At 51.0% G+C, this 13159-nt stretch overlaps 1 protein-coding gene across 1 annotated transcript; it reads right to left on the bottom strand.

The window, feature by feature from the left end:
* Window positions 1–523: 523 nt before the first annotated feature.
* Window positions 524–12068, bottom strand: SHD (Src homology 2 domain containing transforming protein D). The gene is made up of 6 exons (XM_043993827.1): window positions 10645–12068; window positions 9413–9539; window positions 4102–4269; window positions 3436–3601; window positions 2741–2860; window positions 524–1720 (listed from the first exon to the last, which is right to left on the bottom strand). The coding sequence occupies exons 1-6, from the start codon at window positions 10951–10953 to the stop codon at window positions 1534–1536; spliced, it is 1077 nt and encodes a 358-aa protein (XP_043849762.1). The 5' UTR covers window positions 10954–12068; the 3' UTR covers window positions 524–1533.
* Between the last annotated feature and the right edge of the window lie 1091 nt (window positions 12069–13159).

The raw sequence follows: 13159 nt of genomic DNA, 5'->3' as shown, positions 1-13159 counted from the left end.
ACATACACATAGGTTGGCAGAGCCAAGGGGACCTGCAGGGGACTAGAGAAGAGCAGACCAACAGGCCTGTCTGGGGAAGGTGAATAGGCTCCTCTACCGATTGCAAGCCTTTCGAGCCCTGTTCTGGATGACCCTCCTTCTCCCATCCTCCTCCATCCCTCAACAGGAGTGAACAGAGGGGCAGCTAGGTGGTATAGTGGATAGAGCACTGGCCCTGGAGTCAGGAGGACCTGAGTTCAAATCTGGCCTCAGACACTTAACACTAGCTGTGTGACCTTGGGCAAGTCACTTGACCCTCATTGCCCAACCCAAAAAAATAAAAAAAAAGGAGTGAACAGAGACTGAGCTATGCACATTTCAACTTAGCCAGACAGATAATCCCCCACACTCCTGCCCACCAAATGCCTTGCCTATACTAGCAACCAGGACAGGGTATGACTGAAAAAGGTCCCACACACCAACCCTCCTCCCACCCAACAAAAGCTCTTGTCCTCCCCTCCTCCCCCAAGACAGTGTGCAGGAGTCACATATAACTTATTTATTGGGGGTAAGAGTTGAAAAAATTCTTGGAGCCTGAAAACTCAGGCATGGGTCACAGGGGAGCCAAGGTTGTCCATCTGCATCATTTGCTTCTTCCAGCCTGGGATGGGAAGTGGCAGGGGAAGGGGCACAAGCCTGAGTTTCCATTCACCCTTTGTAATTTCTCCAGGTAGACTCTTCCATGTACAGGGGCAGAACCTGGGTCTGTGTCTTGAACAGAGACATCACATCTAGGGGTAGCCCTAGGGCTAAGCTAGGGACTTGTGTCTTTGCTTTAGCTAGGGTCACCTTTTTTTCCCCAGGGGGCTGGCTCAGGAACTGAAATGGGGACTCAATGAATCTTGGGGGAGCTCAATATAAGTCAACAGGAGCATGTAACCTTGTAGCCAACTTGACCTTTGGCCTTTATTGAGCAGCACCAAGTCCAGGGCCAGGGAGGTGTGAGTCCTGGTCAGATCTCATCAGTGGGGCTTGGGGACCCCATTATAGGGAAGACAGTAACAAAATGGAGTTAGTCCAGAGGAAGGTGACCAGGACAGAGATGGGCCTTGAGATCAGACATTGGACAACTGGTTGAAGGTCCATGTAGATGCTGAGCCTGCTAGAACTTGAAGGGCCAGTGTCCAAGCATTTTGAAGGGCTGACACATGAGACAGGGAGACCAGTTCTCTATTGGTCTCCAAGGCCAGAACTAGGAAGGATGGGGAGAAGCTATCCAGAGGCAGATTTCTATTAGATAATAACAAAAGCCACCAGGAAGTGAAATGGGCCACCTCAGGAGGTTGTCAGCTTCCCATCACTAGAGGTTTTCAAGGAATGGCTGGCCACTAATCAGAGGCATTGTTGAGGGGAAGTCGGATTAGGTGGTCTGACATCTCTTCCAGCTCTGAGATTCAGCCTGGACACATCCAGAAGCCAGCAGCAGCCCAGGAAGGGCAATGGGGCAGGGATGACCCTTGGGTCCCACATGCCCCAGGCACCATGCCAAGGCAATCAGGGGATCTGCACGGTGATGGGGTGGAGCAGGGCCAGGTGTTCAGTGCCCTGCACGGGCAGCGTGTGGATGCTGTAATGGTGTACCACCTCAGGAACACTGGAGAAGACCCCGCTGTGCTGACCCAGCACAAACTTGTTCTCCTTTGTCCGGGTGAATTTCATATGCATGTAGCCCTGGCTGCTCCTAGGAATGAAAAGCAGGCCCTGGGGTCAGGGAGAGGTCCCGGGGGGGGGGGGGGGGTCTAGAGCTAAGGAGAAAAGCAGACAGTACAAGCTCTGGATGGGCCCAGAGAGGGGAAGGGACTTGCTAACATCAGTCAGTTAGTCCTTGAGATACAGTCAATGTGAGTCAAGGTCAGAATCAAGACTCTAACCCAAGCGTTGTGATTCCTGGCTCTCTCTCTCCCCTTTGGAAGCACATCTACAAACATCCCAGATGGCCTTCATGGCCTGGATCTCAAAGAACCTACTTCTATGGAGAAATAAACTAAGCAGAAGATGCTGCTCTAGAGTAAAGCTGCTTAAACTGTGGGTGGAGACCCCATATGGGATCGCATAACTGAATGTGGGGGTCTCAAAAAATCTGGCAGCAGTAAAACAGTAAAACATTACAAGGTTGTTTTGGCTTTTTGTTTTTTATGGGGCAGTGAGGGTTAAGTGGCTTGCCCAGAGTCACACAGCTAGTAAATGTCAAGTGTCTGAGGCCAGATTTGAATTCAGGTCCTCCTGAATCCAGGGCTGGTGCTTTATCCACTGTGCCACCTAGCTGCCCCAGTAAAAACATTATGTATACCTATTTCACATACCTATATACCTCGGGTCATGTAAATATTTCTCAGGCAAAGAGGAGTTGAGTGGAAAAAATTTCAGAAGGCCTGCTCTAGAGCAGCATAGCACATATTATCATGATTCTCTCTGCCCTCTTGCTGGGCGCCCAAAGCTTCCTATAGGGATGGAAAGGCTTGGAACAGGAACCCAGTGACAGACCATGCCTGTCAGCTAAGCACCAGCCTGCCTGCTGAAGGGCAGAGAGATGCCTCACCTGTCCTCAGCCCCTCTTTGGTCTTGGTGACACATGCTATCCAAATAGAATCCCTCCCTCTCAACCCAAAGCCTCCACCCCAGTTCCTGGGAGCACACCAGGGCCTCTTCCGGCTCTCGCTCCCTCTCCAATGTGGCCAGTGTCCTAGTGTCCGGGGCTCACCTGAGGGACAGAGAGAAGTCTGGATGGCTGGTCTCACTCTGCCTGACAAGGTAGCTACCTTCCCTGCAGAGGGACAGGAGGCTCTCAGCCTCAGCCCTGCTCAGGGAGCCGTGGAACCACCTGATGAGGACAGAAAGAAACAGGCAGTGTAGGGAGGTAGATGGCCAAGGCCACGGCCTCAGGGATGGACCAGGCTCTGCAACTCCACCCCCTCCACCCCACCCCCATCCTTGCATCCTGAGACTCAAGGCACTGGACCATGAGTCCTTATCCCAGTTGTTTCTTTTTTTTTTTTGCAGGGCAATTGGGGTTAAGTGACTTGCCCAGGGTCACACAGCTAGTAAGTGTTAAGTGTCTGAGGCCAGATTTGAACTCAGGTCCTCCTGAATCCAGGGCTGGTGCTTTATCCACTGTGCCACCTAGCTGCCCCCCAGTTGTTTCTAATTTGGCATGTGACCTTGGGCAGTTCCCTTCCCCTCCTTGTTCCAGCAAAAACCCAAGGGAGATGGATTTGATCTCTAGTGCCCTTACAACGCTGAGAACCTGTTACTCTGGAGAGGGACCATCGAAGCATGGGCTGCTAGGGTTGGGGAGGGGAAATCAGGAAGGATTTCCTGAAGGGGGACTACATTTGAACTGAGCCTTGAATTCTCCAGCCCTCCCCCACCTTGGGCTGTCTAGGTCTCATCACTCACGGCTGCTTCTCCAGGGGCAGGGCTGGGTCCACACGCTCAGCTGGCTGGGGGCTGTGCTCCTCTGGGTTGGGCCCCTTCCCCACCCAGCCTGAGGTCTTAGCTGGGGGCCTCCGGAGCTCCTTAGCCAGGCTCGGGGCTCGCTCCCACTCAGGATTCTCAAACTGCACTGGATGAGGCAGAGAGAAACCAAAGAATGCTTTTACTTAAGCAGCTGGTCTTCCTGAAGGTACCCCTTCCTCCCCCCCCCAAAAAAAAGAAAACACAAATAAACAAACAAAAACAAACAAAATCAGAGTCTGGCATTTGGATTCAGAGAGGGGAAAAGTGGGAATTAGGGGATGCTTTCAGGCTTAAGAGGAATAGGGCTTCCATGTACTAAAAATGAAGCTAGTATGATGAGTGCCCAATCACAGCCAAAAAGAGGGAGAAGATTCAGCCTGGACAGATATCAGAATGAAGGATGCGGCAGAGTCAGCACATATGGGAGTTAGCAGAGGGTTGTTAAGGGTTGACACATTTCTCTAGCACTAAGTAAGGAATGGGGTTGGCAGGGTGTGTATATTGGAGATTGGGCAGGGGAAAGGAGACTAGGAAAAGAGTTCAAGAGTGGGAAGTCCAGTAAGGCTAGGGTTGGTCAGAAGCCTCAGGGGAGCCAGGGGCTAATACCTGCAAAAGCCCTGGAGATGTGGTCCTTCTTCCATTCCCAGGGCTGGTCATACTCTTCTGCAGGGCGCTCATCATCTCGGGGCAGGCGGCTGTGCCGGGGTCTCGCCTCAGCCTCAGGGCTGTCCCCTGTCCCTTGCTCCTCATAGGGTGTGTCATAGAGCTGCAGGTCTGATGGGTAATTACATGTAGTTTAATTCAACAGACATTTATTAAGCACCTACTACATACTTGTGAGGCAGTGTGGCCCAGTGGATAGAGAACTGGCAGTAAAGTCAGGAAGAATTGAGTTTAGATCACACCTCTAATGCATTCTGGCTGTTTGACCCTGGACGGATCATTTAACTTCTCAGTTCTTCTAAGCAACTCTCTAAGACTTGCAGAAAAGGTGCTGATCCAAATTGGTAGAAGGAATTTCCTCACCTTAGAGTTTGTTATGAAATCATAGGTCCAGTTCCTGTCTCTGCCCCTCTACACTGAATGTGCTTGGAGACAAAAAAATGAAAAAAAAAAAATAACGCAGTCTCTGCCTTCAAGGAGTTTATAGTCTACTAGTAGACTTGCCATGTTGGCAAGGTAAGGAGTGACGGGGTGAGGGAGAGTTCTAGATAAATGGCCCAGGCCAGCACTGTGGGGTCCCCCAGAGAGACCAGAATCTTGGCCTCACACCTTTGGACCTCAGGCAGCAGGGCAGGGCTTCCCAGAGTGAATTGTGATCCTGGTCTCACCCCTAGATCTAACAGAGCTAGGTAAGTAGCACAGGCAGTTTTTGGACTCAGAACAGGCTGAAGACACCTCTACACCAAAGGCTTGGGGTTTCCCAGGAGGGCCTGATGTATTCAGTCCCTGGGGCTTCAAACTAGGTTGGCAGCCCAACTCTCCCAGAGAAGATTGGAGACTTAAGCCCAGACCCTGAACAAAGATGGCATCAAGAGAATCATTCTGGAACTGCTGAACCTTTTAGCTAGCAGATAGGAGCTGAGGCCAACTACCATCTACTAGAATGCCATCCAGGGACAACTTTACAGTTATGTGGCCTAGACTCAACCCAGGGTCTGGAGCCCAGAGAGCCCAGGAGGGCAGTAATCAGACTGTACTCATGATATGATCCCATAGTGTCCACTTCCTGCCTCATGCATCCCCTGTGATACTTGCAGAACCCGGCACTCAGTGCCAAAAGAATATAGCAGCAAGAGTCCAGATAAGACAGATCAGGACCATAAAAGGCCATGACCATCCTGCCAGAAGTGCATAGAGCTTTGTCATAACACAAAATGTCAATCCAGGAAATAAGATTGGAAGAATGAGCAAAGATAAAGAACCATTATTGGTGCCAGGGATGCCCAAGACAGAAACCCATAGAGGAGAATAACTTCAAAATATCAAGAAAGCCTCAAAGAAAAACAAAGGTTGATCACAAGATCAATTAGTATTCCTAGAAGATATGAAACAAATGTTTAAAAATGTTTAAAATTATGTGATAAATGAGAACAATAAGGAAAAGATATGAGAGCTTTGGAGGAGAAACTTAGAAAGAGAACTAACAATTTAACACACCAAGTATAAAACTTTACCCAAGCAACGGACCCCGTGAAAATGAGAAGTTAGAGGGTTCATGAGACAGGTAGCATATTAAAACAAAATTGATCAACTGAAAAAAAATGAAAACGTAAGAGATATCATATGAAAAACAACTGACAAAATAAATCAAGGAGTGATGATTTAAGAATCAATTGGACTAGTGGCAGATAAGTGGCTCAGTGGATAAGGTACACTGATCCTGGAGTCAGGAAGATCTGAGTTCAAATCTGGCTTCAGACACTTATTAGCCATGTGACCCTGGGGAAGTTACAACCTCAATTGACTAAAAGAAAAATCATTGGACTACCTGAAAGTTATGACCAAAAAATGAGCCTGGAGAACATTTGTGTGTGTGTGTGTGTATGTGTGTGTGTATGTGAGGCAATTGGGGTTAAGTGACTTGCCCAGGGCCACACAGCTAGTAAGTGTCAAGTGTCTGAGGCTGGATTTGAACTCAGGTCCTCCTGAATCCAGGGCCAGTGCTCAATCCACTGTGCCACCCAGCTATCCCCTGGACAACTTATTTAAAGAGATCATAAAAGAAAACTGCCCAGACATATTATATTAGAACAAGTGGGCAAAGTGAAAATAGGAAGATTCTACCAATTAGTTCCTGAAAGAAACTCCTAAAATGAAAATTCCCAGGAATGTCATAATCAAAATCCAGAGCTTCCAGGTCAAAGTGAAAATACTGCAAGCAACGATCTCTAGGCATACTGGAGGAAAGCAGCAACACCCTCAGCTTGGGGACAGGAACTCTTGGCATATTGGAAGAAGACAGGAACACTTTTAACTTTGGGGTGGGAAAAAGCTTCATGACTTGGGTGGAATCAGATGAGCTTTGGGAAAAAAAAAAAGCAAGATTTCCCCATTCAAGAGAAGCCTGAAGGGGCAGCTAGATGGCTCAGTGGTTAAAGCACCAGCCCTGGATTCAGGAGTACCTGAGTTCAAATCCGGCCTCAGACACTTGACACACACTTACTAGCTATGTGACCCTGGGCAAGTCACTTAACCCCCATTGCCTGCAAAAAAAAAAAAAAGAGAGAGAGAAGTCTGAAGATAGGACAAGAATCAGGTCACGGGGAGTAAATACAACACAGCTGGAATGTGCAATGGGAGAAGGAGAATAATAAGGCTGAAAAGGTAGGCTGAGGCCAAAATGTGGGAAGGCCTCCAATGCCAGGCTAAGGAATTCATCTACTTTATCGTAGAGACCAATAGGGAGCCAAGGAAAGTTACTGAGTGGGGAAGATGACATGGTTTCTCTTATGAGCATCTCTTCGGCAGCTGTGGAGAAGAGAGATGAGTCAAGGAAAGACCAAAGGAGAGGCAATTGCAATAATCCAGGTGAGAGGTGATATGGGTTTGAATGAGGGCAGTGGCTTTGTTAGCAGGGAAAGGATATGGATTTGACAGATGCAGCCAACTGGGGGAGGAAATAGGGAGGGGGAAGAGCCTGGTGACTGAGGTTTTGAGCACAAAATATAGGGGATCATCAATAGAAATAGTAAAGTTAGGGACAACTAGGTGGTGCAGTGCATAAAGCACTGGCCTTGGATTCAGGAGGACCTGAGTTGACACTTACTAGCTGTGTGACCTTGGGAAAGTCACTTAACCCTCATTGCCCTGTAAAAAAAAAAAGAAAGAAAGTTGGTAGGAGAGAAAGGCTTTTTCTTGGGAAAGGGGAACATATGGATGATGATGACATGAGTTCTGTTTTGGACATGTTGAACATGAGTCCCTAGTAGGACATCTGGCAAGACACAGCATTTAGAAAAAAGGAGAAGGAGAATCCCAGAGACTAAAATTCTACCAGAAGAGTCGGTCCAGGAGGGGTGGGAAGTGCCCGAGAATGAAATTCTAAAGAAATAAAGGAAAACAATTCCAATGAAGAGGAAAAGGGAGAGGTTTCTAAATGGAATGGTTACATGGATTTGAGAACTGGTCAAATGGCCACCAGCGCAAGAGAGTCTTCATTGATAGTGTCTAGTAGAGCACCCCAGGGATCTGTCCTTGATCCTGTATTGCCCTTATCAGATTCACAGATGCTACTAAATTGAGAAAGACCGGCTAGCATGGATGACAGATTCAAACAGGATTCACAAAGCCTCAGTGTTGGGCTCTGTCTAATAAACTGAAATTTAATAAAGATAAATATTTGGGGAGGGGGGGGCAGGGCAGTGGAGGTTAAGTGATTTGCCCAGCGTCACACAGCTAGTGTCAAGTGTCTGAGGCAGCATTTGAACTCAGGTCCTCCTAAATCCAGGGCCAGTGCTTTATCCACTGTGTCACCTAGCTGCCCCCAATAAAGATAAATATTAAGTCTTGGACTTGGGATCAAACAATACAATCACAGGCTACCTTCAGAGAGGCAGAGTCCGGGACTAGGGAAGTGAGAGGCCCACTGCACTCTACTCTGCTTGGCCCTCCTCTGGAGTCACAATATCATCACTTCTGGGTACCATCTTTGAGGAAGAACATTGATCATTTGAAGCAATTCTGGAGTCAGGATGTTCAAGACTCTCACACTTATTTAGCGCTTCAGGGTTTGCAAATTACTTTATGTATATTCTGTCATTTGATCCTCACAGCTATCCTGTGAGGGAGGGGCTACTGTTATTCCCATTTAACAGGGGAGGAGAGGCAGCTAGGTGGTGAAGTGGATAAAGCACTGGCCTGGAATTCAGGAGGACCTGAGTTCAAATTCAAGTTCAGATACTTGACACTAACTGTGTGACCCTGGGCAAGTCACTTAACCCTCATTTACCCCCCACCCCCCAAAAAACCTCTCTTTTTAAGGAGGCAGCTAGGTGGCACTGGCCCAGACTCAGACACTTGACACTTACTAGCTGTGTGACACTGAGCAAGTCACTTCACCTCAATTGCCTCACCAAAAACAAAACAAACAAACAAACAAAAACTCCCAACAATAACAAAACAGAGGAGGAAACTGAGAGAAGAGGGTGATTCCCCTAGGGTCTCATAGCTAATGTCTGAGTTAGGATTTGAACTCAGGTCTTCCTGACTGAAAGTCCAATGCTTGATCCACTTGCCACTTGGCTGCCTTGTATGATAATCACTTGAAGGATCTTTTCCAGGGGGGAGTGGGGGGGAGAAGATGATGGCTTCAAGTATTTGAAAGGTTGAAAGGCCATCGTAGGGAAGAGGACTAGGTTTATTTTTCTTGCCCCGGGAGATAGAATTAGGAGCATCAGGTGGAAGTCTCAAGGAGGCCACATTGGACTTGATGCCAGGAAAAGCCTTCTAGCTTTAGATTTATTCAAAAGCAGAATGTGCTGCCCCAGAAGGCCGTGGGCTCCCCTTTGCTGGAGCAAAGACATCCCAGGTAAGTTGTAAAGAGGTTTCTTTGTTCAGGTATGTGTTGGGCTGGATCACCTCAGAGGGGCCTTGGGACTGAAATTTGGTGCTTCTGGGGGAGATGGAGCTGGCCCTCAGGGGGCCTGGAGATGGATGTTTGGGAGTCCCTCACATGGAGAAGATAAAGCCAGGGGAGTGGACAAGAAGTTGTAGAGAGAGAACCAGAAGGCCAAGTGCATTTGTCCATGGTGAGTGCTATGGTCGCTACACTTCCCATCTTGCTGGGGGGGGTGGGTGGAATTAGGGATGTCAGGAGAGACCTGGCTTCAAGGACAAATGGAAAACCTGAGAAGGGCCCCTCGAGGGCCAGGCAGAAGTAAGCATTGCCCACCCATACCAATGCAGCAACACTCACCTGTTACCACACACTGGGCATCGCAGGGCTCCGTGTAGCCGTTATCAGGGGGCAGCTGCTCTGGGGCACCCAACTGGGCTTTAGCCTGGGCATCGAAGGGATCCGAATACTCACCGTCATCTGCTGTCTAGGTGAGGACAAGGGACTCAGGATGGTTCTCTGACACCTCTCCCACATACTCAACCCTCCCCACCCTCAGCCCTGTGGCCTTGATGATCCACCTTGGGGGTCTTTCTCATCATTTGTGTTGCAGGATCCATGGGTCTCCCTGGCATTATGGCCTGTGTCCCTTTCGATGAGGACATCCTTTGTTTTAAACCCTTGCCAATCCTTTCATTCCATTTTATTGGCCTCCCCTCGATGACATTCTGTGTTCTAAGGTCCCTCCCAGCCCTGACATTCTCTGCTCTGAGGTCCCTTCTGACTCCGACATCCTAAAGTCCACATTCTGACATTCTATGATCCACTGAGGCTCCAGTCCTTTCAAAGCTCATTTGTCCCCTTATCTCAGGTTGATTCTTCCGTCCTTTTCTGTCCTCCAGTAGTCACAGCCTCTCCCTCATTCTCTCCATCCAGCCCGGGCCAGCGTCCCTATTTAATCCCCATCTATCACACCTAACATCCAGTTTGTCCCCCGTCCCCAACCACTCATCTGCACTCAGGCTCCCATAACTGCAGGCACCCTTTCCTACCCCTGACAGATCTGACATTGGTCCCAGCCCTCCGGGGGCTCCCTCCTTTTCACCCCGTACCCCATGGCAGCTTTCCCCAGCTCCCCGAGGTGCCACAGGCAGCTAGCTCTTTGGCTTCCTTTCCTTTTCTATTCTAAACAAAATGATTGAGAGGTTGTTTTTAAAGGCAGGATTTAGAGTCAGAAGAAGCAGGTTCAAATTCTAGCTCATGCCCTTAATAGTTGCATGATAGTACACCAGACTTAGGCTGTTCTGTCACCTGTTAAATGGGTTCAGTGTCTTTGTGCTACCTGACCCGGAGGGTTGTTTCTTGGAAAGGGCTCTGGCTAGAGGAATGGGAGTTAGTATTACCCATCTTTTCTGGCCTGCTCTTCAGCCCAGTACCCGTTGACCTTGGGCAGAATACAAAGACAGTGACTTTCCCTAGGTCAGGAAGCACGCTGATCGAGGCAGTGACCATTCTACCTGGGCTAGGGCTGAACACCTAAGGGCTACATCCCTCCTCCCCACCCCCACTCCCCTCAAACGCGGGGCACTTACCTTGTCCTCCCCAGGACTCCCTAGCAACATCTTACTGCGGTTCAGGTCGCCAGACTCGACTTTGATGAGCCGGTGTTTGGGGGAATCGTATTGGTGGTCCCCAGGACAGGAAGGCTTGCTGGGGCAACCAGAGCACGTCGATTCTGGCTCCTCCTGCCCATCTCCATCCTCATAAGGGTCCTCGAAGTCCAGACTCTTCTGAACCCGGTAGGCCCGGAAGATGTCACTCTCTGTATAATCGGGTTTGGGGGGTTGTGGGGGCGGCCTCCGTCCACCAAAGGTCAGGTAGTCTCTCAGCCACTTGGCCATGTATCCTGTCCCTAATTACTCCCTGGCAGGGAGCCTAGCCTTTGAGAATCAGGCAGGTAAAGGGGACCAGGATGGATTACTTCTCAATGTTCTCAGGTTCTACCCTTGCCCTCAGGGTTTCTGGCGGGGGGGGGAGGGGCATCAGCACTCTCCTGGACCCAGGTGGGGAAACTGAGGAATAGATTCAGAAGTCAGAGAGGGGGAGACAGGTTCAGGGCTCAAAGAAGAAAAGACAAGAGCTATTGATCCCATCCTAGCCGGGGCTGGTGGAGGGTGCCAGGGACAAAGCTTCCAGGCTCGAGCGGAGGTGGAAGGTCAGGTGACCACCTTAGCTAGCCAGCGCCAGGCTCAGAGAGTGCAGAGCCCCAACCCAGCAGGGACCCCAGCAGGCTCTGAAATCGTGACTAATCTTCCCCTGATGTCTCCGGGGCAACAGCCGAAGAATGTCTTAGGTCACAGCCGACCGCCTTCAGTTGTGAATATGTGGACCCCAGATCATCCGTCTCGGCATTCAAGGCTCAGATTTTCTCTGCGACCCCAGGTCTTGGGGGACTGTGACGGCTGTTAGAGAGGGAAGCTAGTGCCCTTTCCCCCAAACCCTGCCAGGTAGGGACCAGCTTCTCAGAGTGTCGGAACCTTTAGGCAGAGGAAGAGAAGCTGAGCTTCGACAGCGGCGGCGGTGGCAGCAGCAGGAACGCAAACTTGGGCTGCGGGGAGGGGACCTAGTCCCGGGCGCTCGGTACCCGCTCCGCTCCTCTGCCCTCCTCCTTACAGCAGCCCAGCCAGCGCCGCGAGAAGCGGGAGCTCCCCAGCCTTCCGGCCAGCCCCGAATGCCGCTGCCACAGAAGGAATGAGCGTCCTGATGGGCACTGGCAGCGGGCAGCGGGCAGCGGGCGGCGGGCACGGGGGCAGCAGGAACGGGTCCCAGCCCGAGGCGGCCGCGCTGCTGGTCCTGCAGAGGAGGCGACGGCGAAGAGACCAACCGAGCTTTTAACTCAGATGTAGGGGAGGGGGGGGGGGCGGAGAGCTGGAGCAACGCGTCAAAGCGCCCGCCCTTCTCTCCCCACTCTCCCTCCTCTCTTCTCCTCCTGCTCCCTACGGGACTCTTTGGGTCTCTGTCCTCCTTTTCCTTCTTGTCCTCCCTCCCTCTCTCTTCCATTCCCCTCTTCCCTCTCCTCCTCCCCCTTCCCCCCTCTCCATCCTCCTCATCCTTCCCTAACCCCCTTCCTCCTCCCCCTTCTCCCCGTCTCGGTCCCCATGCTCCGGCTCCTATCCCCCTTACTTCTTCCCCTTGCTCCTCTCTATCTCCATCCTCTAGGCCCTATGCCCCTTCCTCCTCCCCTTTTCCTCCTCTTCCCCCTCCCTGTCCCTACAGCCCTTATTCTGCCTCCTCCTCCTCCCCGCTTCTTTCTCGCTTCCCTTCCTTTCTCGCCCCCTCCTCTTCCCCTCCCTTGTCCTCTGGTCTCCCTGGCTCCAGCTTTGCCGTGACCTAGACCTTCAGCTGCCCGGGAGCCATAAGGAGCGCCCAAAGCCCCTCCAGCTCTGGGGAAGGGGGGAGGGGAGGGGAGGGGAGGGGGAGCGGGTCAGCTAGGGGCCACGCTCCCTGGGCAGATGTTGAGGCTGCGGAAAGAGCAGGGACTGGAATGGATCGGCGGGCGGGCGGCTTTGGGGCTGACAAAGGTGACAGCTGTGGGGGAGGGGGCGGAGAGGTCAGTGGCTGTTATTCCCTCCTCTTGCAGCCCAGGAGGTCTTTCTGCGGCTTTCCTATCCCCTCCTCCTTCTCCTGGGGGATGTTATTGTCAAGGGGGAGCTTTAAGAGCAGCTGCTGAGGGAAGCCCCGGGCAGGAGATGCTATCACTTCTCAGACACTTGGTGCAGCCTGGCCCATCTGCTCCTCTTTGGAGGCCCTGAGTTCCCCCCACTCCCCACCCACCCCCAAGTAGAGAGCCAGGCGATCTGGAGACCTGCTGGAGATCCCATGTGAGCAGTCTTGTTCTGCCGAGACCACAAAGAAAAGAAGCTAAGAGTATATATAGCAAGAGAGATTTCACATCAGAAACGCTCCTTGTCAGCTCTTTATTCTTCCCTTTATTTCCCCTCCCCCAAGCCTCTGACTCTGATAAACCAAATTAGTGGTTGGGGAGTGCTGTGGTGTGGCCGTAAGGTTATCAGCACATCAACCCCCCTCACCCCCAACCACCAGTAT

Source organism: Dromiciops gliroides, chromosome 1 (assembly GCF_019393635.1).
Source record: "Dromiciops gliroides isolate mDroGli1 chromosome 1, mDroGli1.pri, whole genome shotgun sequence".
NCBI lineage: Eukaryota > Metazoa > Chordata > Mammalia > Microbiotheria > Microbiotheriidae > Dromiciops > Dromiciops gliroides.
The sequence above is the reverse complement of the archived record's forward strand: the minus strand, read 5'-3'. Positions and strand labels throughout refer to the sequence as shown.